The sequence below is a fragment of the Pan paniscus genome, chromosome 23 (assembly GCF_029289425.2).
Source record: "Pan paniscus chromosome 23, NHGRI_mPanPan1-v2.0_pri, whole genome shotgun sequence".
Classification (NCBI taxonomy): Eukaryota; Metazoa; Chordata; class Mammalia; order Primates; family Hominidae; genus Pan; species Pan paniscus.
The window spans coordinates 35,060,356-35,085,307 of NC_085927.1; the positions used below are offsets into that span (position 1 = coordinate 35,060,356).

The following is a 24,952-nucleotide window of genomic DNA, read 5'->3' on the forward strand; positions in this document are numbered from 1 at the left end:
AGTCATACAAATAATTTCAGTACCACCAACTGAGGCCAGGGCTCTGATGGGGAGGATGCCCACGTAGACCACTGGGGATCAGGAAAGCCCCTAAGAGGAGCTGACATCAGTGTGCCATCTGAAGGATGAGTGGGCCTGGGCCCGTGGAGGCAGCATCCTAGGCAGAGCCAACAGCTCAGACAGGGGCCTGTGGCACGATGGTGCCTTGTGTGTGTGAGGATCGCGTGGCCAAATCAGAACAGATGAGGAAAGAGGGTGAGATAAGGGCACCAGGAGTGAGTGCCGGTCAAGTGGGACCCACAGGGCCCAGTGAGGACCCCGGCTTTATCTTCAGAGTGCTGGAAGGGAGCTGCTGGAGGGATGGGAGCATGTGTGCCGAGGCCTTGCTGGACCTTCTGAAAAGACGGTCCTGACAGCTGGGCGTGCAGGGTGGATGTGGGACAGACTGGGGGACTTGGCCAATCCTTGGTCTCCAGCCCCTCCCCTTCTCCTTTTCCTGGGCCCAACTGAGACCACACCTGTGGATGCACTTTGGGATGGCCTGTGGTGACCAGAGCACTGGCCAGGGAGTCAGGACACTGGGTTTCAGGCCTGGCTGGGCATGCCTCCCACGGCTTGGTCCTTAGTTTTCCCCTCTATAAAATGGTTATTGAGGACCCAGGAAAGCTCTCAGTGTCAAGCCAGAGCCAGGAGAATGTGCTGTCTTTGGATGTCTTTGGGTGCCAGGCAAACTCAGGTTCAAATCCCAGCTCCACCCCTTCCAAACCATGTGACCTTGGGCATGCCAGATCGACTCCCTGGGCCTCAGTCTCCTCCTCTGTGAAATGGGTTCCTCATGGTTCCTACTTCATAGGCTTCTTGGGAGCTTTCCATGGCATAATGATTGGCACATTGTCAGTGCTCAGGAGTGTCAGCCCCTGCCATTATTGTTACTCTTATTGCTTGGCCATGGTACTGGTCTGGCCTGGACACAGGATGAGAAGCTGCCTGGGCCCACAGGGGCACTGGGACAGAGCGTGTGTCCCCCACGCTGGCCTGGGCCCCATGACCACAGTGCTCCCTGCACAGCTGGGGGTATAGAATTGCAGAGGGGATTGGGACACACTTCTGGAATCTCTCAGAACTGCTCTGTCAGCTGTGTGCCACCGAGCACTGCCCTGACTCAGGGTTCTTTCTTAGGCGGATGTGTCAAACACCCCAAAATACATGCAGGTGTAATATTTCCTCTTTTTCCCATCTCCTGTGTGACTATGTCACCTTTTCTATTTAAGAAACTCATGGTTACTCACTGCAAAAATATTATTCTCAGAAACATATTTCTCCAACAAATGTTTATTCCACAACTACTAGAGGTGAGGTGTTGTTCTAAGTGCTGGGGTACTGTGATGAATGAAAGAGCCTCTATAGATCAGAGATCAGCAAACTACTGCCTGAAAGCAAAATCTAGCCGGCTACTTCTTTTGTAAATAAAGTTTTATTGGGACACAGCCATGCACACTCATTTAGCTATGAGTCTTGTGCTGCCTTTGCATTAACAACAGCAGAATTGAGTAACTGGAACAGAGACCATCATGACCCACAAAGCCCAAAATATTTACTATCTAGCCCTTTATAGAAAAAGTTTGCTAAACTCTGGTGTAGATTGACTAAGAGCCTGTTTCTGATTGGTACTTAACTTATGATGTGTACATATACTCCCATTTATGTGTTTGTTTTCACAAAACTGGTGTCACAACACACATTGTTTTGTTATCTTAAAAAAATTTTTTTTGGCCTGGCATGGTGGCTTAGGCCTATAATCCCAGCACTTTGGGAGGCAGAGGCAGGTAGATCGCTTGAGCCCAGGAATTCAAGACCAGCCTGGGCAACACGGTGAAACCTTGTCTCTACAAAAAATACAAAAATTAGCCAGGCATGGTGGCACATGCCTGTAGTCCCAGCTACTCAGGAGGCTAAGATGGGAGGATCACTTAAGCCTGTGGAGTCGAGGCTGCAGTGAGCCGTTGACAGTGTCACTGCACTCCAGCCTGGGTGATAGAGTGAGACATTGCCTCAAAAAAATTTTTTTTTCTTTTTCTTTCTTTTTTTTTTTTTTTACATTTTCTAGTTTATGGCAGACATCTTTCTGTGACAGTAAATATTACTTCTGGACATTATTTTCCTTGGCTGTATTTTTTTTTTTTTTTTGAGATGGAGTCTCACACTGTCACCCAGGCTGGAGTGCAGTGGTGCGATCTCTGCTCATTGCAACCTCCGCTACCCGGGTTCAAGTGATACTCTTACCTCAGCCTCCAAAGTAGCTGGGACTACAGGTGCACGCCACCACGCCCAGCTAATTTTTATATTTTTAGCAGAGATGGGGTTTCACAATGTTGGCTGGGATGGTCTCGATCTCTTGACCTTGTGATGCCCACCTCGGCCTCCCAAAGTGCTGGGATTACAGGCATGAGCCACCACGCCCGGCCATTCCTTGGCTGTATTTATCCATTGCATGGATATTGTATTTCACCGTCTCCTGCCTTATTGAACATTTAGGTTGTCTCTAGTATTTTGCAATAATAACTAATCCTGCAGGGCGGTGTCCATGTTCATAGATCTTGGCAGGTATCTCTGATGGTTTCCTTGAGATAAATTTCTGGAGCAAAAGTTACTGAATTAAGGCTATGCAGATTTTAAATTTGGGGACATATATTATGGGTTGTTTTAATATAGCCTTTAGGGGGTACGTGTTAGCCTGTCTCCCCAAAGCTGTCCACTGAGGCACTTGTCTTTGCCTGCAAGACAAGGGCCCAGAGTTCTCACCTTGCAGTGGCTTTGGGGCTTGGCAAGCCAGTCCAGGCAAGTGGTTTTTAAACCTGCCAAGTCTTGAGGTTTTTCAGAGCATTGTAACCTACATCTGTTTCTGAGAGCCTCCTGATGCATCATAGAAAAGGTGGGGCAGGTAGAATGTTGGTGGCAGGAAGGAGCACTGGGAAAGGAGCCCAGAGCCTGGGTTCCAGTCTCCCCAGCTCCGCTTCCCACTCACCAGGAGAACTAAGAGCCCCATAGCTGTTCCTGTTTCTGGGCTTCCATTTTCTCATCTGAAAAGGAAGGGCCGACTGAATGGACTCAGGGGGTCCGTCCAGGTGTACATTACAGTATTCAGTCAACCTCATTTGACATATGACCAAACCAAGGTAGAGATTGGAGACTTGGATAAATGGAGACCAATTCAGGCAGAGCTCTCTGCCTGCCTTTTAATTCATCATGTGTATTTTCAGAGTATCTTGTAGATTATCCACCTGCCTGCAGTCACTAAGGTGTTTTTTACAGCAGCCTGTGAAGCAAAAGAGTTGGAAGAACATCCTGCCTTAAAGCTAATAAAACAACCTGACTTGTAGAAAGTGAGTTGCAGGGGCCCGGTATGGTGGCTCATGCCGGTAATCCCAGCACTTTGGGAGGCCAAGGCAGGCGGATCATGAGGTCAGGAGTTCAAGACCAGCCTGGGCAACATGGTGAAACCCCGTCTCTACTAAAAATACAAAAATTAGCTGGGCCTGGTGGCACGCACCTGTAGTCCCAGCTATTCGGGAGGCTGAGGCAGGAGAATCACTTGAACCCAGGAGGCGGAGCTTGCAGTGAGCCGAGATTGCCCTATTACACTCCAGCCTGGGCAACAGAGTGAGACTGTCTCGGGAAAAAAAAAAAGAGAGAGAGTGAGTTGCAGGCGTGTGTGTGTGTGTTGTGTGTGTGTGTGTGTGTGTGTCTGTGGTTGATTTTGAGGCCTCGTAGCTCTGGGGCTAAGCTCAAGTGTTGATTTGAAGTCCCGCCAAGTTCTGGTAGAATGATGAGGCATGAATAACTTGTAATGCACACAAGGTTACCAGGATACTAACTAGAGAAAGTGCTGATTAACAGCTTGCTTTCTTAAACTGCATTTACAAGATGAATTCCCTTAGGTAACCCTAGCCCCTGCATGACTCCAAATTTGACGGTCTGTGTTAAAGAGCAGAGAATGCAGTTATATTCACCATAACCTGCTTTGATTGAACATTGAGACACAGAGAAGTAGCTCGTCCAAGGTCACATAGCTACTATGTGGTGGTCTCTGGATTCAAGTCCAGGTGTTCTGGCTCTGGAAGCAGTGTTTGTTCAGGGAACACTGCTGAGAAACTGATAAATGATAATTATTATACTGTGGAAAGTTCTACAGCAGTGCTGTACACTACAGCTTTCTACAGTGATAGAAATGTATTCTCCATGCTGTTCAGCATGGTGGGTGGCTGTGGAGCTCTTGAAATATGGCTAGTGCCACAGGGGAACTGAATTCTTAGTTAATGTCAATTTAAATTAAATTCAAATAGTCATAAGTGGCTAGTGGCTACTGTATCAGATGGCACAGATGTAGAGACCTGAGGTCTAGGTGACAATGGGAGCCTGGGGCCTCCTGAGCCAGCCCTCAGGGTAGGACGGTGGGAAAGTTCTGGGAAGGCTTCCTGGCCATCAAAGTTGAAATCTGAATGGTAACTTGGAGGTGGTGGCTGCTCCACCAGGCCTGGAGGTGAGAGGGAGGAATGTGAGGGGAGGGAAATGGGGCTGGAGGAGCCAGTGGGAGGGACTGGGGGGGTGAGAGGAGGGGTATGGGAGGAGGGAAGCAACACTGAAGGAGCTGCTGAGCCCACCAGGCCCCGCACCCATGCAGGTCCCGCAGGCCGTAACCCTTTCCCTAACCCCAGCCCTTACCTGGAGGGACGTGGGGGGCTGTGGAAGGGCTTTGAGCAGGGACCTATTCAGTTTTGGAAAGTAGAATGGGAAGCACATACAGGGCGAAGGATGCCAGGGGAGGTCCCCCGGAAGCTGCCGCCGTGGGTGAACAGATAGCTGGTCATAGCTGGAAGGAATGTTCCAGAAAGAGACTTTGAAGGACTGAGGATCGATGCAGTATGGCAGTGAAGGAGAGAGAGGAGGGAGCAGCGCTGGCCTCAGGACCCTCAGTGTGGCATTAGGCGGTGGAGGGAGAAAACCCATCCATCCCTGACTCTTGGAGAGTTCAGATCCCTGAACCTGAATCCCAAACGTCTGTGGGGGAGGGCACACAGATGGTTGTATAAAGGGAAGCCACCATGTTTTGGTTGGACACCATTTATCCCCAGGGCCATCCGCAAGAGGTCTGGAAACTGCCCCCCTGCCGCCTGCCCTGGTTTCACCCTCAGCAATGGACTTGACCTTTTGGTTTCTAGGGGGCCCCTGCAAATTCCTTCTTCCATCACTCAGCCCTGAGGGGGATCCCCCTCTCTCAGGGATTTTAAGAACCCTTTGCCAAGGCTCCATTCCCCTGCCTGACTCCAAAGAGGGCCTGAAAATTGCTGTCATCATGACGGTTCCCATCTCCTGGGTACTCATTTATGTGCCAGGCAGTGAGCTTAACACTTTCTGAAGATTATCTGTTGATACCTCAAAACAGTCCTTGTTTTTCCAATGTGAAAACTGAGGCTTGGATGGGTGGGGTCACTTAGCCAGGCCACACAGCTGGGCAGAGCAGAGACAGCAAGCCCTGCCCTGCGTCCCCACCCTTGCTATAAGCTGTCACTCCTCTGCCTCCCGCTGAGCTTAGCATACACAGGCACAAGCCCAGCATCCACCTTGCAGCCTCGGGACAACAAGCTGCTTGGGACAACGATGTCTTGTCCTCCACCAGAAACAACCCCTAAGTCCCCAGCATCTGGCCTCTGAATCTGACCTCTGAAGGGCATTAAGTTAGGGAATGGCCAGTTCCATCACATCTTTGAAAACAGTAAGGAGCTGGGAGCGGGCTCAGATGACCACTTCTAGCCTTGCGTCCCAGGGAGAATTCTGTCGATGGTGCTGTGCCTCTGAGTATATCAGGTGACCTTGCCTTGCAAGGCAAAAACATAACACTCCCCAGCAGGGCCTGAGTGCATCCCTACAGCGTGCTAACAGCTATCCCTATGTGCTGCCCGTAGGCTTGGAAGTTAGGCAGCCTCTTCCAAAGCTGGCTTGCTCATCTGGATCCCAAAGCCCTTTGACCTGGTGACTCTATACCTAGGAATTTCTCTTACGGGAATAATTGCAAAGATGTGTTGATTTAGCCTCAGGGGTGTTCGTCATATTATTGATTATAGTGGTGAAGAAAATCCTCAGCAACCAAAAGTCCCAGCACTTGGGGACTGGTTAATGGAAGATGCTGCATCCAAAAAGTGAAATATTCTTCAGCCAGTAAAATGGTGATGTAGGTGAATTGATCCTGAGAAAATTCCGGGCAGGACTATGACAGGATACTGTCTTTGGGTGATAAGTTCTTTTAAAATGTATTCTTTGTGATTTTCCATTACTCCTAAATGTTTTACAGTGAGTAAGGTGTTATGTTGTAACTAGAGACAGAAAAGCTTCTACAGACAGTAGAATTAAGAGTGGACAGCAGCTCTTATTCGGGTCTATGAGTGTAGCCATTTAGCAGGGGTGACTGAGGGATTTATTCTGAATTCCCGTCCTTGTATACACCTCATTCACAGTATTCCCACGAACATCATGGGGTACATGAGTATCTCTAAAAGGCAAGAGAAAGAGAATGGAAAGGAGGTGACCATTTATGGGATGTTTCCTGAGTGCTGGGCCCTGTTCTAGGAGCTGTCAAGTTTGCGTCTGTGCCCTGGGGGTGACCATTATTTTCTCACTGAATTCTTGTAACTTCTCTGCAATTCAGAGAGGGAAGCCAGAGCCCTGAGGCCACACAGCAGGCTTTTCCCCAGGTGCCCACTCATTCTGCAGGACCACATGGACCACAAGTGCTGTCTCGGCTCAGTGTGGTTCCAGAGAACCTGAGAAGAGGCTGGCTCCCCTGCCTGGGAAGAAGATAAACTGCTGAGGAACAATCAGCCCACCTCCGTTAACTAAGCACCTACTGCGTGCCAGGCAGGCTCCAAGAGGGGAACAGAAACATTGGAGCATCCCAGTCTTAAAGGGCACATCTGATGAGTTGCAGAATCCCAGAGCCTGCATCTGTGCCGTGACCTCCCACGCCCAGTTACCCGGTGCCTAGCATGTAGTAGGAGCTCAGTAAATATCTGTTGTGTAATATAAATTATGTGTCACGTTCTGCCTGGTACAATTGATAAGTCATCCAGGGTATACAGTGGTGGCTCATGCCTGGAATCCCAGCACTGCGGGAGGCCGAGGTGGGCGGATCACCTGAGGCCAGGAGTTCGTGACCAGCCTGGGCAATGTGGTGAAACCCTGTCTCCACTAAAAATACAAATTAGCCAGGCATGGTGGTGTGTGCCTGTAATCCCAGCTTACTAAGGAGGCTGAGGCAAGAAAATCACTTGAACCTGGGAGGCGGAGGTTGCGGTGAGCCAAGATTGCACCACTGCACTCCAGCCTGGGAGACAGGGTGGGACTCCATCTAGGAAAAAAGAAAAAAGTTTAGGGAGGAGATATCACCATGGGTTGCAATAGCTTTGTTTAAGAAGGATGGATAGGGAGGTGGAATGATACAAACAAGGCTGCAGAGGCCAGGAGTGTGTGAGGCTTGTGTGGATATGGTATGTAGTAAGCCAAAGAGTGTGGGATAGAGAGTTTGTTTGGAGCAAGGGTAGGGGATGGGATCAGACAGGAAATTTGGGGGCTCGCTTTCAAGGGGCCTTGGATTTCTACGTGAGGACAATAGGGAACCCCGGATGGTTTTTGAGCAGGAGATGATATGAAGCATATTCCAGCAGAATGTGCCTCCTGATCTCAAATGGAACAGAACGTAAGGAGTAAAGATGAGCCCCGTTTGTCTTTCTGGGCCAGTCTTATGCCCTAACCCCCATCTCCAAATTCCTCATCAAAAGACAGTGACTGGGGCTGGGCGTGGTGCCTCACCATGCAATGTAATTGCAATGCTTTGAGAGGCTGAGGCAGGAGGATTTCTTGAGCCCAGGAGATTAAGACCAGCCTGGGCAACATGACGAGACCCCATCTCTACAAAAAAATTTTTTTAAATAGCTGGGTGTGGTAGTGTATACCTATACTCCCAGCTTCTTGGGAGTCTCAGGCAGGAGGATTACTTGAGCCCCAGAGGCCAAGGCTGGAGTGAGCTGTGATTGCACCACTGTACTCCAGCCTAGGTGACAGAGTAAGACCTTGTCTCAAAAAAAAAAAAAAAAAAAAAAGATGGTGACTGAGAGCGTCATTCAAAGCTTCAAAGCTCAGGCAGCCAAGGCCGTCTGAGTCATCAGTGTGCCAACGGCCCATCCAAGGATTGGACTTTTCGTTTTGTCTTGAGGGCACCAGCTTCTCCCCACTCAACAAAGCACAAGCCTAAGTGGCAGCCACTTCAGTGGCCACATTACAGGGAATGGGCTTTTAATTTGCGAAGCAGACAAATGAGGGAAGACAGCAGTTCAGTCATTTAATGGGGATTTATGGCCTTTCCACCGTGTGCCAGGCTTGGCCCTGTGGTCAGTTCTGTGCTAATCAGCACCCTTGCTCCCTGCGTGCCCTCTCTGAGTGCCCAGGCCGAGGGCCGAGACCAGCAATAGACCAGGTTGCAACAGCCCAAGGGATTGATGTTGCCTGAAGCGCAGTGGTTTGGACCTGGGGGTTGAATTCCACTTCGCTGGCTGTTTACTGGCTATTTGATTTGGGGCGTGTAATTTCATGGTTTTTGTTTGAGATGGAGTGTCTCTCTGTCGCCCAGGCTGGCGTGGTGCAGTCTTGGCTCATTGCAAGCTCCGCCTCCCGAGTTCACGCCATTCTCCTGCCTCAGCCTCCCAAGTAGCTGGAACTATAGGCGCCTGCCACCACACCCAGCTAATTTTTTATATTTTTAGTAGAGATGAGGTTTCACCGTGTTAGCCAGGATGGTCTCGATCTCCTGACCTCGTGATCCGCCCACCTCGGCCTCCCAAAGTACTGGGATTACAAGAGTGAGCCACCATACCCGGCCGTAATTTCATGTTTTTAAGCCTCAATTTTATCATCTGTAAAATGGGGATTGTAATAAGATCCACCCCATGGGATTGTCAAGGGACTGTAGTTCAACCAGGTGATCTCATGTCAAGAGCTCAGCCCAATGCCTGTCCCAAGTTCGGTGCTCCATGGATGTTCTGTCTGGTGATGCGGTTGGGAAACACGGTGGTGGTAGGAACCTGGGCAAGCGGGTGCATGGAGCTTCCCCCAGCCAGATCCATGAGTCTGAGTAACACTGAAGATGAGAGAAGTGTGCCCAGGCTGTACTGTGAGGAGGAGAGAGGGCCATTGAGGTGGGGGCCAGGCGATGCCCTGCAGGGCTCCACATGCCAGGTAGGGTGACCACTTCATCCCAGTTGGCCCACTTTTAGCACTGAAAGTCCTGTATCTTGTGATATCTTGGTAAACCAGGACGATTGGTCACCCTAGTGCCCAGCCAAGATGTCTGGCCCCACTTAGGAAGGCAGCGGGTTGCTGGGATGGGTTTGAGCTGGGGGCCATGCGATCTGATTTGTGTGTCAGCCGGGACGGGGGTTCTGAGTACATTTCCTGGTAGAAATCTCACATCTGGCTTGTCTTTGCAGGACCAGCTGAAGCAGTGTTTCTCCCGGCGGCCCACTGAACCCAAGGACACTGACACCCTCGTGCACGAAGCCGGCAGCCAGTATGGGACGTGGACAGAGCAGTGCCAGAGCGGGGAGAGGTAGGACGCGTGCGACGGGATTCTGGCTGCAAAGGGGGCAGCTGGGCTGGAGTTGCTGCAGCCCACCCACCTCCTGATTTCTATATTGCTAAAACCTCCAGTCTGTAATTATAAAAGGAACCCATTCTTCTTTTAAAAAAGAAATTAGGAAGTACAAAAAAATAATAATAAAGATTATGGGCTGGGTGCGGTGGCTCACGTCTGTAATCCCAGCACTTTGGGAGGCTGAGGTGGGCGGATTGCCTGAGCTCAGGAGTTCGAGACCAGACTGGGAAACATGGTGGAACCCTGTCTCTACTAAAATACAAAAAATTAGCTGGGTGTGGCAGCATACGCCTGTAATCCCAGCTACTTGGGAGGCAGAGGCAGGAGAATCACTTGAACCTGGGAGGCGGAGGTTGCAGTGAGCCGGGATTGTGCCACTGCACTCCAGCCTGGGGGACAGAGCAAGACTCCGTCTCAAAAAAACAAACAAAAAAAGATTATGGGTCAGCCACAGTGGCTCACACCTGTAATCCCAGCACTTTGGGAAGCCCAGGCGGGCAGATCACTTGAGGCCAGGAGTTTGAGACCAGCCTGGCCAACATGGCGAAACCCCATCTCTACTAAAAACTCAAAAAAAATTAGCTGGGTGTGGTGGTGGGCACCTGTGATGCCAGCTGCTCAGGAGGCTGAAGCACAAGAATCACTTGAACCCGGGAGGTGGAGGCTGCAGTAAGCCAAGATTGCGCCAATGCACTCAATCCAGCCTGGGCGACAGAGAGAGACACCTTGTCTAAAAAAATAATAATAATAAAAATAATGATATATGAAATATCCAAGATAGGCAAATACCATAGAGACAGAAAACAGATGAGGCGCTGGGGGTGGAGAGGGAATGGGGAGTGGCTGCTTCGTGGGTATCTGGTTTCCTTTTGGGGTGATGGAAATTTCTAGGATGACAGTGATGATGGCTCCACAACACTGTGACTGTCCTACATGTGACCAATGGCAAATTGTATTTTACCACAGTGATAAAAATGATAAAGTCACCAATATTAAAGTTGGCAGGAGGGTGATAGAATTGAAAATGGATAAGAAAAAGTAAAAGGAAAGCAAAGGTTTTTTACAGTGCCCGAGAAAGCTGTTTTTCCCACTGACCCATGAAATATGTGTTTAGTTATGAGCTTACTTAAATTTATCTAGAATACCCCTGCAAGAGCACTGGACTGAGAGTCTGGAAACCCAGGTCTTGGTTTTGCACATGTCACTGTGTGACCCTAGGAGCCCGTTCCTCTCTCGGGGTCTCCATTCCCCAGTTCTGACTCAGGACCTGTGGGACCTGGAGTGTGGACTTAGGTGCACCCCTGAGGGGGTGCTCCCTGCTGTCCTGCAGAGACAAAGCAACTTCCCCTCCTCGGGCCACCCCAGGAGCATGGCACACCCAGCCTTGGACAGTGGTGCCACCTGCTGTCTCTCAGTGCTGTTACCTTCATCCCGTGTGGATTTGCCTCAATCCACCTTACAACCCTAACATCCTCCATATGACAAGTAATAAAATCATCCCAGAGCTGACAGAAAGCACGACGAAATGCCAGCACACCTGTGGAAAGTTCTGCTCAAGGGAGCAGACTGGTGGTCTTGAGAGTAGGCCCACTTGTCAGGTGTGCCCACCTGTCCTTTCTCAAGGCGAGGGTTTCCCATGACCTGGAGGCTTTGCTAGGCTATTGGCTTAGGTGTTCTTTTTAATATGTGGATGGAGGCAGGGCAGGAGGTTTTTAATGACTTGAATTATCTGTAAATTTTCTATCTTACATTATTCCAATGACCCAAGTGATACCTGATTATATTATCATAGGAAGAGATTTCAGAAGTAGGAGAGAGCCAAGGACATGGACGCTGGAGTCAGACTGCCTGGGCTCAATCCCAGTCCTGTTGCTGGGGACAAGCTAATTTACATCTCTATGCCTCAGTTTCCTCACCTTTAACAAGGTGAATAAGAATACTTAAGTTCATAAGGCCAATTATATTAGTCTGTTTTCACACTGCTATACAGAACTACCTGAGACTGGGTAATTTGTAAAGGAAAGAGGTTTAATTGACTCACAGTTCTGCAGGGCTGGGGAAGCCTCAGGAAACTTACAATCATGGCGGAAGGTGAAGGGGAAGCAAGGCACGTCCTACCTGGCAGCAGGAGAGAGAGAAGGGGAAGGTGCCACACACTTTTAAACCATCAGATCTTGTGAGAGCTCACTCACTATCATGAGAACAGCAAGGAGGACATCTGCCCCCATTATCCAATCACTTCCCCCCACCAGGCCATTCCTCCAATTCGACATGAGATTTAGTTGGGGACACAAATCCAAACCATGTCACCAACCCTAACTTGTAGGATTGTGGCAGTTATAGGCTAATCCTCATAGGATTATTGGAGAGGACTGAATGACACATTTTTTAGCACAATGCTTGGCACATAGTAAGTGCTCAGTAGATTTTTATTAAATGACTGAATGAATAAGTGAATGAAATAATGCAGGTCCCACCACCTGCTCTTCCATGCTGATAACAATTTGATCTACATCAGCACTGCCCAGCAGAAATACAACATCATGATTTGATCCTGATGCAATATATACATGTATTGAAACACCACTCTGTACCCCAGAAACGTGTAATTACTATGTATCGATTATAAATAAAAAAGAATTATAATGTAAGCTGCAAATGCAAGACATATATGTAATTTAAAATGTCCTGGTAGCTACACCAAAAGAATAAAAAGAAACAAGTGAAATTCAATTTAGGGATGTATTTTATCAGAACCAAGGGATCCAAAATACTATCATTTCCACATGTAATTAACATGAAAAGTTATTAGCGAGGCAGTTTACATTCTTTTTTTTCTATTCAAAGTATTGGAAATCCAGTGTGTAAGGTATAGGAAATCCAGTGTGTAAGATGCTCACGGCATATCTCAGCTCTGTCACTTGCTCCATTGCAAGGACCCAGCAACCACCTGTGATAAGCAGCTTCCGTCCAGGACAGCGCAGGGCTAAAGGATCTTGAGTGGCACAGGCCTGACCCCTCCCATTCTGCACCTGGCCAGGTGTTCCAGGAAGTGCCTTAAACAGCACCTCGCTGGCACATCTTGTGCTGTTTCCAAAGAGGGTCTTCTGCTGGGATGTTCTGTCTGTTGTTACTTGGCTTATAAAACATACCCCAAGCTATGCTGCCTGCAGCATCCTTCACTTGAAATCCCGTTCTCTGAAACGTTCTCCATAACCATGTCTCCCTTCATTCCCTTTTTTGGCAGCTTGGCCACTGAGTCCCCAGATAGCAGTGCCACATCGACAAGGAAACAGCCCCCCAGCAGCCGTTTGTCTTCTCTGTCCTCCCAAACGGAGCCCACCTCGGCAGGGGACCAGTATGACTGCTCCAGGGACCAGCGGAGCACCAGCGTGGACCACTCCAGCACTGACCTGGAATCCACCGATGGGATGGAGGGGCCGCCTCCACCGGACGCCTGCCCTGAAAAGAGAGTAGATGACTTCTCCTTCATTGATGTAAGTCAGTGGCCAGGAGCATTTCTTCTTAAATGGAAATTCCAGCCTGTCTCTGTGAATTGCCACTTCAGGTGTAGGATCTGAGTGCCAGGGACCCTTGGAGTGGGTACGGAGGGCACTGTCTTTGAAATGGGACTCACTTATGCATGTATCTTGGACCTGCCATACACCTGCTGTGTGTCTTGGGGCAAATGTCTTCACCTCTCTGAGCCTCAGCTTCCTTATCCACTTGTAACCAGCATCAACAGCTCCACAGCCTCAAATACAATTGCATGCATTCAAATTAAAACTGATCTAAGCCCTCACCTGCCAGGTAAGCAGGGAGTCTGACCACTTACCCCTGGGAAGTCACCCTGAGGTTTATAGTTGCAAGCATGAAGAGCCTGGAGTTTGCTCAGAATGATTCTGCTGAACGTTCTCACTAAGGTCTTGCTTGGTACAACAGTGTCCCTGGTATCAGGGGATCCGACTGTCTCTGTAGTGGCTCTTCCAGGACAGAAAGTCCCCTCAGGCATGGGCACCTTTCATGGAGGTCCCAGGGGACAGCCCCTAGCACTCAGCTCTTTCAGGTCCCAAGCACAGCCAGGATGTCAGCTGCCCCAGCGTAGCAGGTCAAACGGTCTCCTGCTCTAGTATCTTCCAGACCAGAACTTATCCTCCTTTCCCCTGGGAGCCCCACCTCCAGGGGTCAGGCAGGTCTTCCTTTTCAACCCTTGAAACCCAGGAGTGATGTCATTATTCTCCTCGCATAACAATAGGGCTACCTGCCCACTCTCTGGGGGATGGAACGTCTGCAAAATGTGAAAGGGACCCTCTCTCCTCGCAGTAAAGCCTCCCACCTACACACTTGGGCATGGCTACCCACATTTCCCCAGAGGAGGAACACCGCTGCTTTAGAAAAAGGGCTTCCTTTAGGGCTTCAAAGAGGATTCTCCTTCAGTATATGGCCAAGGTCTCTCGCTGGCACCTCTAGATCAGGGCAGAGACAAAGAAAGACACAAGTTGAGTCTTGATTGGGGAACCCCATTATATAACCATGGCCATGCCCACCTCCCTGGGTGTCATCAGGATTTAGTTGGGTGATATATTCAGTTATTCACTCAACAGACATGTATTGAGATCTTGCTGTGTGCCTTACATACCAGCATCATGTCACTGCATCATGAACTTTCCTGCTAGAACGCTAAGTGGTTCCTTCTTGATGTCCATTATAAACAACAGTCAGTGAGTGTTGACCACTGGCCCAGGCACATGTTAATAACCCCAGAGGCAAAACTGCCTGCCCATTTTGCAAATTAGCAAATCAAAGTGGCCATGGAGTGACTCTAAATGCTGGTGTCCCTAAGCATAGGTCTAACGCTTACTGAAATTATACTGAGGTTTATGTGTGATGCCCACCACGATTTGGGTCTCCTGTGGGGATACTGAGGTTTATGTATGGTGCCAACCATGATTTAGGTCTCCTGTGGGGACGGTTTGGAGGCCAAATGGGGAGGCGGAGGCGGGGCACTAAGGAATCCAGTCTCTGTACCAGGCTGAGGATGCAAGGGTGGCACCATCTTCCCCTCCAAGCCAGCCCCTCTGTCAGCGTGATTCTGTCCTGCTCTCTTGGACTCTGAAAACCTGGCTCTGTTAAGTGGCCGGAGAAGCAAGCCTGCCTCTAGGTGCAGCAGGCACTTTCTGATTTCTGTCTTTCCCCCTCTTTCACTGGTCCCGTGCAAGTCTCCTCACAAGATACCACTGTGGCTGGTTTGGGAAGTAGCTATGATCAGCTCCTTCCACCACCCCATTGGGACTTTTGTTACTTACCATTGTTGGGAAATGATTCATTGAAATTAGCCTGTCATCACTGACTTAGAAGGCCTTGGGTGATGGAATTTCTCCAAAGTGGACCTAGGTGGAAGAAACCAACATTTCATGTAAGAACGTGAGCTTGCCGGAAAGAGCTCTTGGCTGTGAGCCGTGGTCAGGCTCTGACTGAAACAAGGGCTTTCCACACCTGAGCACAGGGAGTTCTCTCAGCCACTGTAGGAAGGAGGCACTCTGTTTATCTCCTTTTTATAAATAGGGACACCCAAGCTCAGAGAAGTGAAGCTCATTGCCCAAGGTCACATAGCCAGGATTCGAACCCAGCAGGGTTTGAACCCCAGCTCTGAGCACTTCACTGCTGTCTCCCAGGAGAATTCTGAGCCAGGCACTTCCCATCTCCTTACTGGGGCCCACCCAGATGGTCTGTGCTCCCCACCCTTTCACTGGGGATAGTAGTGACTTGGCAGCCCTCACCAACCCCCCACCTGTCGCAGCTCAGAGTGTGAGTCTTCAGGGATGCCTGAAAATTGACTCCTGATGTTTAGTAAGCTGCCCCCTCCCTTCCCACCTGCACCCTAGATTATGTGAGTAATGGAGGAATTCCACGGAGAATGTCTCAACCCGGGGACTCTGTGTGAATACAGTTGACAGAAGGATTTAGTTAGATGTTGAATCCATTATTCATTCAACAAACAAACATTTATTGAGCTCCTGCTGTGTACTGATCATTGCTGTAGATTACATGCTTGTGTGGTGGATGTCACTGGGAGGGAAAAGGCATTTGTATTATGTGCCTACTGGGTGCCAGGCAGCCAGGCACTGTACTCGGGCACTCAAGGTTCATTGTTCCACCTGACTTTTGTCATCAGCCTATGGGGTATGTTTTATGGGGAAATTTAGGCTTTGGGTGTTAGGTTACTGTTAAAATGTGGAAGCCCTGGCCTAGGTACCACCTAAATAGCCTCTTATCTGTCAGCGAAGCTGTGTACCACCAACTGTGTTGTGGTACCCTCCATTGATGGTTCCCTTGATTTTTTTCCTCTTCCTCCCTGCTGCTCCCAAAGCAAACCTCAGTCCTCGACTCAAGTGCCCTCAAGACCCGGGTGCAGCTCAGCAAGAGAAGCCGCCGCCGGGCCCCCATCTCCCACTCCCTCCGGCGCAGCCGATTTAGTGAGTCCGAGAGCAGATCACCTTTGGAGGATGAGACTGACAACACGTGGATGTTCAAAGACTCAACGGGTATGCCATGCCTTCTCTCCTCCTCAGATAGCACACTGAACAGCAGGAAGGATTTAGACTAAGCCCTATGAAAAAATTCCTGACTTGGAAGGCTGTAGATCATTAGAACACAATTACATAGGAAACTGATTTCTTTTTTTTTTTTGTCTTAAACACACAGGTGTTTATTTAATTGTTCATTTAATTTTTAAGTTCACTTTACTACGTGGATGAGATGGGTGCATATTACAGTAGGCTTTTGCTATGAGAGCTGCCACCATGAGTAATATCCCAGCCCTCAGTTCTGCTTCCCTTTCTGAGTCCCACAAAGCCACATGTGGGCAGCCTTGGGTTCCCATCCCAGCTGGCTGCTCCTTCTGGGGCTGTCTTGGTGGGGAGAGGGAGATGGGGCAGTGGGTCCCTGCTGACCCCTGAGCTCTGCAGGGGTCAGGATCCTCCCATGGTCCCTGGTGTGGCTCTGGAAGACGCTGGCAGTGCCCGGCCAAGGCCTCCCGCAGGATGGAAGCTGAGGTCCTAAGAGAACTCAGCCACCCCCTTCACATTTTACAGCAAGGGGCCGGGCAGCAGCTTTGGGATGGGGCTTCCGTGGAGAAGTGGGGGATGCTGCAGTGGTACAAAGACAGCCTCCCCCACCGCCGTCCTCCAGCTGACCGTCCTCCAAGGCCAGCACTGGGCATTCAAGGGAAAGAAGGAACTCAGCCCAGAGGGTGTGGGCAGGAGAGGCCTGGAGTCAGGCCTCGACCCACAGCCCCCTCTGGGTGCCAAGTGGGAAGGGTGTGGGGGCTGGCTTGGGAACCTTACCCACTGCCCTTCCAACACCTGGATCTGTGGGCAGCGGTCCCACAAAATCCCCCTTGGGGCTCCCTGAGGAGGACTTGTGGCTGCCACTTCCACCAGGGAAGAGGGCACAGGAGGGGCCAGCACTCCAAAGGGCTCTAGGGTGGGTCTTTCAAGGACATCTGCAAGGCCCTGGTGGGGAGGGGCGGCGGGGCTGTCCCACGGAGGCGCCTGGGCCAGAGGCTCTTTGGAACTCTTGCACTTCTGAGTGGGGGACTGTCCATGCTGCCCACAACCTCTAGACCATGCAGCCTGCTCATGGGTCCCTGGCAGAGAATGCCCACTCCCCAGCAGACTCAGGGCAAGGCCCCCAACTGCAGGCTTCCAGGAAGGCCCAGGGTGTCCACCTCAGGCCAGGTGGTCTCAGAGGACCCCTGTGCAACCACATTAAGGAGAGCTGCAGCCCCCACCCACCCACCTGCCAGTTCAACAAGCTCCGGCTGCACACGCAGGCTCCCAGGCACCATCACCCGCCTCCCCCGTCGCCCCTCCCTCATGGGGAGCCCCTTCCCCCTGGAAAGACAGCAGGTACTGTAGCCTCGCCTGCTGGCCAGGGGCGCCGGCTCAGAGGACCTGCCCTGACCTGCACGTGCTGACCAGACAGCCCAGCGTAAGGACCCGCGATCCCACGCCACCGCCCTGGGTTTACCACGGTCACCACCACCTCTCTCACAGGGCCCCCGGGGGACCCAGCCGCGCCCGGCCTGGTGTCTGCACCGAGGGACCGTGTCTCGCCCGGCGGCTCCTGCAGGGGAAGCCGTGGTCAGCGACTCACCACGAGGACAGGGCAGGGCGGCTGAGTGCGGAAGAGAAGCATGAAGCTGGGGGCGGGGGTGGGGGAGGAGGAACAAAAGTCGCATCTAGACAGAGGTGAACGAAACAAAACCAAAACCCGAACGTGTTCTCTCGCAGGGTGGGCGCCGCCCGTCCCGGGCCCTTAGCCCGACATCTCCTCTCGCTGCTCCTTGTGCCTGCTCACCTCGGCCGCGTGCAGCTCCTCGCGCAGCGCGGCCAGGTGCGCCTCGCGGATCTCCTTGCTGAGCTCCATTTGTAGTTGAGCTTCTCCTCCGCCTGGCGGCTGAAGTTGTTATTCTCCTCCAGCGCCTTGTGCAGCACCTCGCGCTCGTGCTCACGCCGCTCCACCGGCTGCGTCAGCACTTGCGCCTCCTGCGTTGGGAAGGGAACGGAGCCGCTTCCCCTGCCCAATGCGTTGGCCTCCAGGGTGGCACTCCCAAAAGTGGAAACTGATTTCTTGTTATGTAGAACTTATCAGAAACTAGGTAAAACAGTGTTTTGAAGGTTAGTGTATTAATTGAGGCTCTTTGAGTTACAAGAGACAGAGACATAGCTTAATAAGGTTTTACTATTTCTGCTTTTATTTTGATTAAATCCACCCCTGTATTCTCTTTAGGTTTGCTCGCTGGTCTTTTTTCTGTATTCCTGAGTTGAAAGCTCAGTCCATATATTATCAATCTTTTCTGTTTTCTAATGCATCATTTAAGGCTATACATTTTCCTCTAAGGACTATTTTGGCTGCTTACTGTATCAAAACCTGAGCTGAATCTTGAAGAATGGATAATAATGAGTTAGGGAAAGTTATTCCAGGCAGAAGTATCAACAAGATCAAAGGGGCAGAGATGTGGAAAGAACATTCTGTGTGTGTGGCAGGAGCATCCCTAAGCAGTTTCGTGTTGCTCAAGCTGGGAATAGCAGGATATGCTGGAAAGGTAGGCAGGGGCCAGATCATGGAGATCCCTGATGCTTTGCTAAGGAGTTAGATTTCGTCTGTAGATGGAGAGCCATGAAAGACTTTTAAGAAGAAACAGGCAGGGCGTGGTGGCTCACGCCTGTAATCCCAACACTTTGGGAGGCCGAGGTGGGTGGATCACAAGGTCAGAAGATTGAGACCATTCTGGCCAACATGGTGAAACCCCGTCTCTACTAAAAATACAAAAATAGCTGGGCATGGTGGCACGTGCCTGTAATCCCAGCTACTTAGGAGGCTGAGGCAGGAGAATCGCTTGAACCCAGGAGGCAGAGGTTGCAGGGAGCCGAGATCGTGCCACTGCACTCCAGCCTAGCGACAAAGCTAGACTCTGTCTCAAAAAAAAAAAAGAAGAAAAAATTTCTTCTTGCAATGGAAACTAGAGCAGCTGACCTGCCCACTCTATGTAGACACAGCCTTTTTAGTCCTCAAAAACATCTTGTAGATGCCTTTGTTCATTTGGGATTTGCCCATAGCAAACATTAGGATGTCAGACCAGGCTCTGAGCTGAGTGAGGGGCATTGCTTCTGACCAGATACCTTAAAGAAATGCTTGGAGAGTTCTCTCTCCCACTCCTATCCCATTTCTGTTATTAAAGGAAATGTTTAAGTGCCTCAGGTGAGACCTCTCTGCACTTTCTTGGTTTTCTGAGCCAAGCTCTATTAAGCCACCTGGAGCAAATGAAGACCATAATAGGGACAAAAGCACACAAATACCCCCAGCTGGAACGTGGCAGCAGCACCTCTGGCTCCCGTCAGCCTGGAGGAGCCGGCCAGGGGCTGGAGGGGGAAGGCTGGGTCTGTGTTTTCTTAGCGTACCTCAGTTCCCCGGGTAGCCCAAGGGCTCCAGAGCACCAGGTCTTGCCTCTTTCATCCCCGCCCCCTCCTCCAATCCTCACTGTGCCCATGCCAGCATCCTGGTCTCAGGGAAGTAGAAACTCCTCCCATATCACTCCTGGAAGAGGGGGATAGGCAGCCCATCACCCAAAAGCTTGAGTGATCAGCTCAGCCTCAAGCACGGGTCTGGGGTTAAGTCCTGGATAGGGGAGCTGGGGTCAAGGAAAATGGCTTCCTGGTCCACCTTTGGGCCGCCTTTCCACAAGACACATGAAGCTCTCCACATTCTCCTCTGAGAGCATAACCTCGGTGCATTGTTGGCTGAAAGCATTCCTATCTACTTTCCTGCCTCTGCCAAAGATTTCCTTCTATTTCCCTGACTTGGAATGAGCCAAGGGCCCAGGAGATGGGTTTGCCTCTGTCTTCCCGCAAAAGAAAACCTACTCTGCCTGTTGTCAGTATCTTCTGGCAAGAAGCAGAGTTGTGAGAAGAGAGAGCATGAAAGCAGGCACCTGGGTGGTCCTCATCTGTAAAATGGGCCGTAGCGTCTTCTGTGCAGGTCTGATGTGAGCACTGCATGAGATACTGCGTGCAAATTATCTGGCATGTAGGACCTCAGTACATGGCAGCTGCTGATGAATTCAGTGCCCTTTTCTTTGCAACAGAGGAGAAATCACCCAGGAAGGAAGAGTCAGATGAGGAGGAGAAGCCATCCAAAGCTGAGAGGACCCCCGTCAGCCATCCTCAGAGGATGCCCGCGTTTCCAGGCATGGATCCGGCAGTGCTAAAGGTACCAGACCTCTCACCAAGAGTCACCTGGTGGGCATGATCCTCAACCTTAGCAGCGTAAAGAACAGATTCCGGCTGGGTGCAGTGGCTCATGCCTGTAATCCCAGCACTTTGGGAGGCCGAGTCGGGCAGATCACGAGGTCAGGAGATCGAGACCATCCTGGATAACATGGTGAAACCCCGTCTCTACTAAAAAATAGAAAAAAATTAGCCGGGCGTGGTGGCGGGCACCTGTAGTCCCAGCTACCTGGGAGGCTGAGGCAGGAGAATGGCTTGAACCTGGGAGGCGGAGCTTGCAGTGAGCCGAGATTGCGCCACGGCACTCCAGCCTGGGCGACGGAGCGGGACTCCATCTCAAAAAAAAACAAAAAACAAACAGATTCCTTCCTTCCGTCCTTCCTTCCTTTCTTCCTTTCCTTCCTCCCTCCCTCCCTCCCTGTCTCCCTGTCTTCCTCCTTCCTTTTGTCCCTTCTTCCTCCCTCCCTTCCTACCTCTCTTTCCTCCCTCCCTTTCTCCTTCCTTTTCTTTCTTTCCTCCCTCCCTTTCTCTTCTTTCTTTCCTCCCTCCCTTTCTCTTCTCTTCCTTCCTTCCTTTTTTGTCCATCCTTTTTTTGTCCTTCTTTTTTTCCTTCCTTCTCCTTCCTTCATTCCTTCCATTTTTGAAATAGTTTAAGTTTCAAAGGGAGTTGCAAAAATAACTCAGGGAGTTTCTCCATACCCTTCACTCAGCTTCACCCACATGATAGTGTTTCACATGACCATAGCACATTGGCAAAATTAGGAAATTGGCTTCTACCATTAACAATACTACCAACTTACTTGGCTTTCACCAGTGGCCCTGTGTTGCTTAATCTCCACTTTCTGACTCTCCTCCGCCCCCAAACCTGCTGCTCTGGTGTCATAGCTAAGCCTTGGTTTGCTTATCTGTAAAGTGGGCTGAGAATCCAACTGGTGACGCTCACCAGTGCTGAGCATCAGGTAAGCAGGAGTGAACAAACCCAGGCTCCTGAAGCCCTTGAGGAATCCGGTCTGCTGTGGAAGGCAGGCACAGAAAATGATCATTTCAGTACCAGATGACACAGGAAGCCAGGGCTGGAACCAAGTCCCAGTCTCCAAATTGCACCAGAATGCCAACTGTATTATGCAATGCTGAGGGAAAGGCTGAGCTGCCTCCCTCCTCCCCACCTCCAGCTCTCACAAGTGTCTCTCATAGTCCTGGAACCAAATGGCACTTAATTTGGGTGAGGAAAGAGGCCCTTTTGCCCCCCTGTTCTGTCTCAGACATCATGTGCTTGCAAACTCACTTTATGCTCCAGCAACCTTGCAAAAGGTAGCTCTTCGTTCCCCTTTTATTGAAGAAGAAATGAAGGCAAACAAGCCTGAATTGTTGGTGGAATTTCTCAACTCTGTGTATCCCATGCAGGCCACACAATCCCCGTGTGGGAGCGCCGTGACTCTGTTGCTCCTTTAGTAGACGGAAGTTTTGCTTTTCTGTCATTTCTTCCACGAATAGAAAGTCAGTCAGTAGTGGATGCGTGCTTGTGTCTGTAATTGATTTTACAGGCCCTTAAAGTGTGAACATCTTTCAGTCACTAGAACTAGGTTGGAGGTTTTCTGACTTTCTTTCCCTCCCTCCCTCCCTCCCTCCCTCCTTCCCTCCCTCCCTCCCTCCCTCCCTTCCTTTCTTCTTTCCTTCCTTTCTCTTTCTCCTTCCTTCCTTCCTTGTTCTCTCCTTCCTTCCTTCTTCTTTTTTTGTTTTTTGAGACTGAGTCTCACTCTGTTGCCCAGGCTAGAGTGCAGTGGTGTGATCCACTGCAAGCTCCGCCTCCCGGGTTCAAGCGATTCTCCTGCCTCAGCCTCCCGAGTAGCTGGGACTACAGGCGCCGGCCACCATGCCTGGCTAATTTTTTGTATTTTTAGTAGAAACGGGGTTTCACCATGTTAGTAAGGATGGTCTCAATCTCCTGACCTCCTGATCCGCCCGCCTCGGCCTCCCAAAGTGCTGGGATTACAGGCGTGAGCCACTGCATCCAGCCTTCCTCCCTCCCTCCCTCCCATCCTTCCTTCCTTCCTTCCCTCATTTTCTTTCTTGCCACAGAGCAAATGATCTTATAAGGTAGCTTAACGCAGGAGGCAGACAGCCACAGGCCCTGGGTGTAGGTGAGATGGAGGCCCTGGGGCTCCCATGTGGATGCACCGAGTAACTGCTGAGGCAGATCTTGGGATTCCAGAACACAGCTCCAGTCCACTGTGCTCTGTGAAAACGGGGCTCTGGCCATTCATTCATCAGTGTTAGCTTAAACTTCAATCTCTACCACAGCAGTGCTAGGCGATTATTAACAACCAGGGGAGGTTGCAGGGCTTGTCCTGGAAAGAACCCTGGAGTTGGGCTGCGGGCAGACCCGGTGTGAATCCCAGTTCATAAAAGCTGTGTGACTTCAGGCTAGACCTTTGAGCTTTGGGCTCTCTCACCCTGTAAAATGGGGAAAGCCAGGATCTGCCCTAAAAAAATCATACACACATGGAACGAACTCACATTTGTCATATTACTTGAGCCTGGTAGAGCAAAAATGATGGGTGATCAGTGCACAGAAGCTATCAGTGGACAGTGGTGATGACTGCTGTTGCCGGGGGCTGACCCAACACGGCCTGGGAGAGAGAAGCCACTTGCCACCACTCACACCTCAGGTCCCGCAAGGGAATTTTATGCACACCATTGTATTCCATTCCCAACATGCCCTCCAAAAATGGGTGGATATTTGCCCTCTGGTTTTCTTATGGGACTCTGATGGACTGTCGAAAACTTCATTTTATTTACATGGCTCCAGGAGTAAGGAACTGAACGGAGCTAAGCTGCAGCTGTTGGATGGAGGGAGCTGCTCTCTCCATGTAGGGTTCTCAGGGTGGCATGCCGTGTGCTGAGCGCACTACAAATGGTGGCTTTTCAGCAAAAGAGAATGTGATTATGTGGGGTTTGGGTGGTGATTCGATCTTGGGGGTCGAGGGTGGCTGCTTGGAATGCCAGACTGACATCTGACTTTTCTCAGCACCCATGTTTCCTGTCTGGGTTTATTCCGATTCAGGGGGCCCCGAGTGTTTGCAGAAGGCTCATTGTACCTGACATTTGCATGGGAGGGGGCCCTTCCCCAGACAAAGGGCAGCTTATAGACTCAGCTCTCTTTTCTCCCCAGGCTCAGCTGCACAAGAGGCCAGAGGTGGACAGTCCTGGCGAGACCCCCAGCTGGGCACCCCAACCCAAGAGCCCCAAGTCTCCCTTCCAGCCTGGGGTGCTGGGCAGTCGCGTGCTGCCTTCCAGCATGGACAAGGATGAGAGGTGAGGGGTCTTGGGGAATGGGGGTCCCTCTCCTTCCAAACTCAGGGTATACTTCTAGAGAGGTGCTCGCATAGGTTTTAGAGCTGAATAGAAGAGAGTTTCAACTTTTTAATTTTCTCTAGCAGCAGAAGCTTTGTTCATGTGAATTCTCAATACTCAGATACCTAAAAGGTACAACACAGGCCGGGGAAGGAGGCCAGGAATCAGGCCAGCTGGCCTCTCCTCTTCCCCCGCCCACTGCCACCTGCTACATGGAACGCCAGGGCACCATTGTTGGAGAACTACTGATCTAGTTTAGCCCTCTCCAGACCGATGGGGAAACTGAGGCATTCTCCCTCCTCTTCCCCTTTGGGGAAGTATCTTTATTGTAAGAGATCTGGAGGACCTGGGAAGGTGGATCAAAGGGCACGGCCAGGTTGAATGAGATCAGTTTCACTCCCTTCGTGGAACAGCTATCCCGATCCTGGGCTGTTGTGTGTAGAGACGAGCACAAAGCAGCTTCTGCCCCCCAAGAGGCTCTCAGGCTCTCAGGCTCTCAGAGGGGTGTTTCAGCAGCTGGAGGTGGAGGTTAAGAACAGGGGATCTAAGGTCACACAGCCAGGGTTTAATTCCACCATTGCTGCTTAAGAGCTGCATGACATGGGAAAAGGTACTTGACCTCCTGAACCTCAGTTTCCTCATCTGTAAAGTGGGTTTTCTAACCTCCTAACCTTCCGAGGTGGTCATGAGGATGAAACAAGAGTGTGTCTAAAGCCCTGTGCCTGAGCCCTGGGATGTAGAAGTACTCAGTGAAGCAGAGTGGAAATCTTATCATGAGCACTGTTAATCCATGAAAGTTAGGGATTGTTCCTGATGCTAGAGTTGTAATGATAGTAAGGGCTGGCTGGATCAGAGCAAGAGTGGGTAAGCTATGGCCCACAGGCCAAATCCAGCCCACATCTGTTTTTGTAAGTAAGCTTTATTGGAACACAGCCACATGCATTCATTTATGTATTGTCTATAACTGCTTTAGTGCTACCACTGCAGAGTTAAGAAGGAGCACAGATGCCCCACAGCCCACAGAATCAGGAATATTTTACTCTCTGGCCCTTTCTCTGACCCCTGTGATGGAGGGAGGCAGATGAAGGGCTCATAATGCACACTTGAG

General features: G+C 50.6%; 1 protein-coding gene and 1 long non-coding RNA gene across 8 annotated transcripts in view; one reads left to right on the top strand and one right to left on the bottom strand.

Annotated features, from left to right (window-relative positions):
- Positions 1-24,952, top strand: part of KIAA1671 (KIAA1671 ortholog) — a 245,469-nt gene that overhangs the window by 209,340 nt on the left and 11,177 nt on the right. For all 6 annotated transcript variants that reach the window (XM_055105446.2, XM_055105445.2, XM_055105444.2 and 3 more), the window contains 5 exons: positions 9,537-9,655; positions 12,948-13,197; positions 16,071-16,245; positions 20,349-20,473; positions 23,663-23,805. In XM_055105446.2, the coding sequence (XP_054961421.2) occupies positions 9,537-9,655; positions 12,948-13,197; positions 16,071-16,245; positions 20,349-20,473; positions 23,663-23,805 (812 nt within the window). The remainder of the gene's footprint in view (positions 1-9,536; positions 9,656-12,947; positions 13,198-16,070; positions 16,246-20,348; positions 20,474-23,662; positions 23,806-24,952) is intronic.
- LOC117977461 (uncharacterized) lies at positions 13,148-20,339 on the bottom strand. 2 transcript variants are annotated; one of them, XR_010111738.1, is made up of 4 exons: positions 20,196-20,339; positions 18,062-18,358; positions 15,007-15,090; positions 13,148-14,166 (listed from the first exon to the last, which is right to left on the bottom strand). It is a non-coding gene; the product is annotated as an uncharacterized LOC117977461 (long non-coding RNA). The 2 variants fall into 2 exon arrangements; XR_004668627.3 differs by having other exon boundaries at positions 18,062-20,339.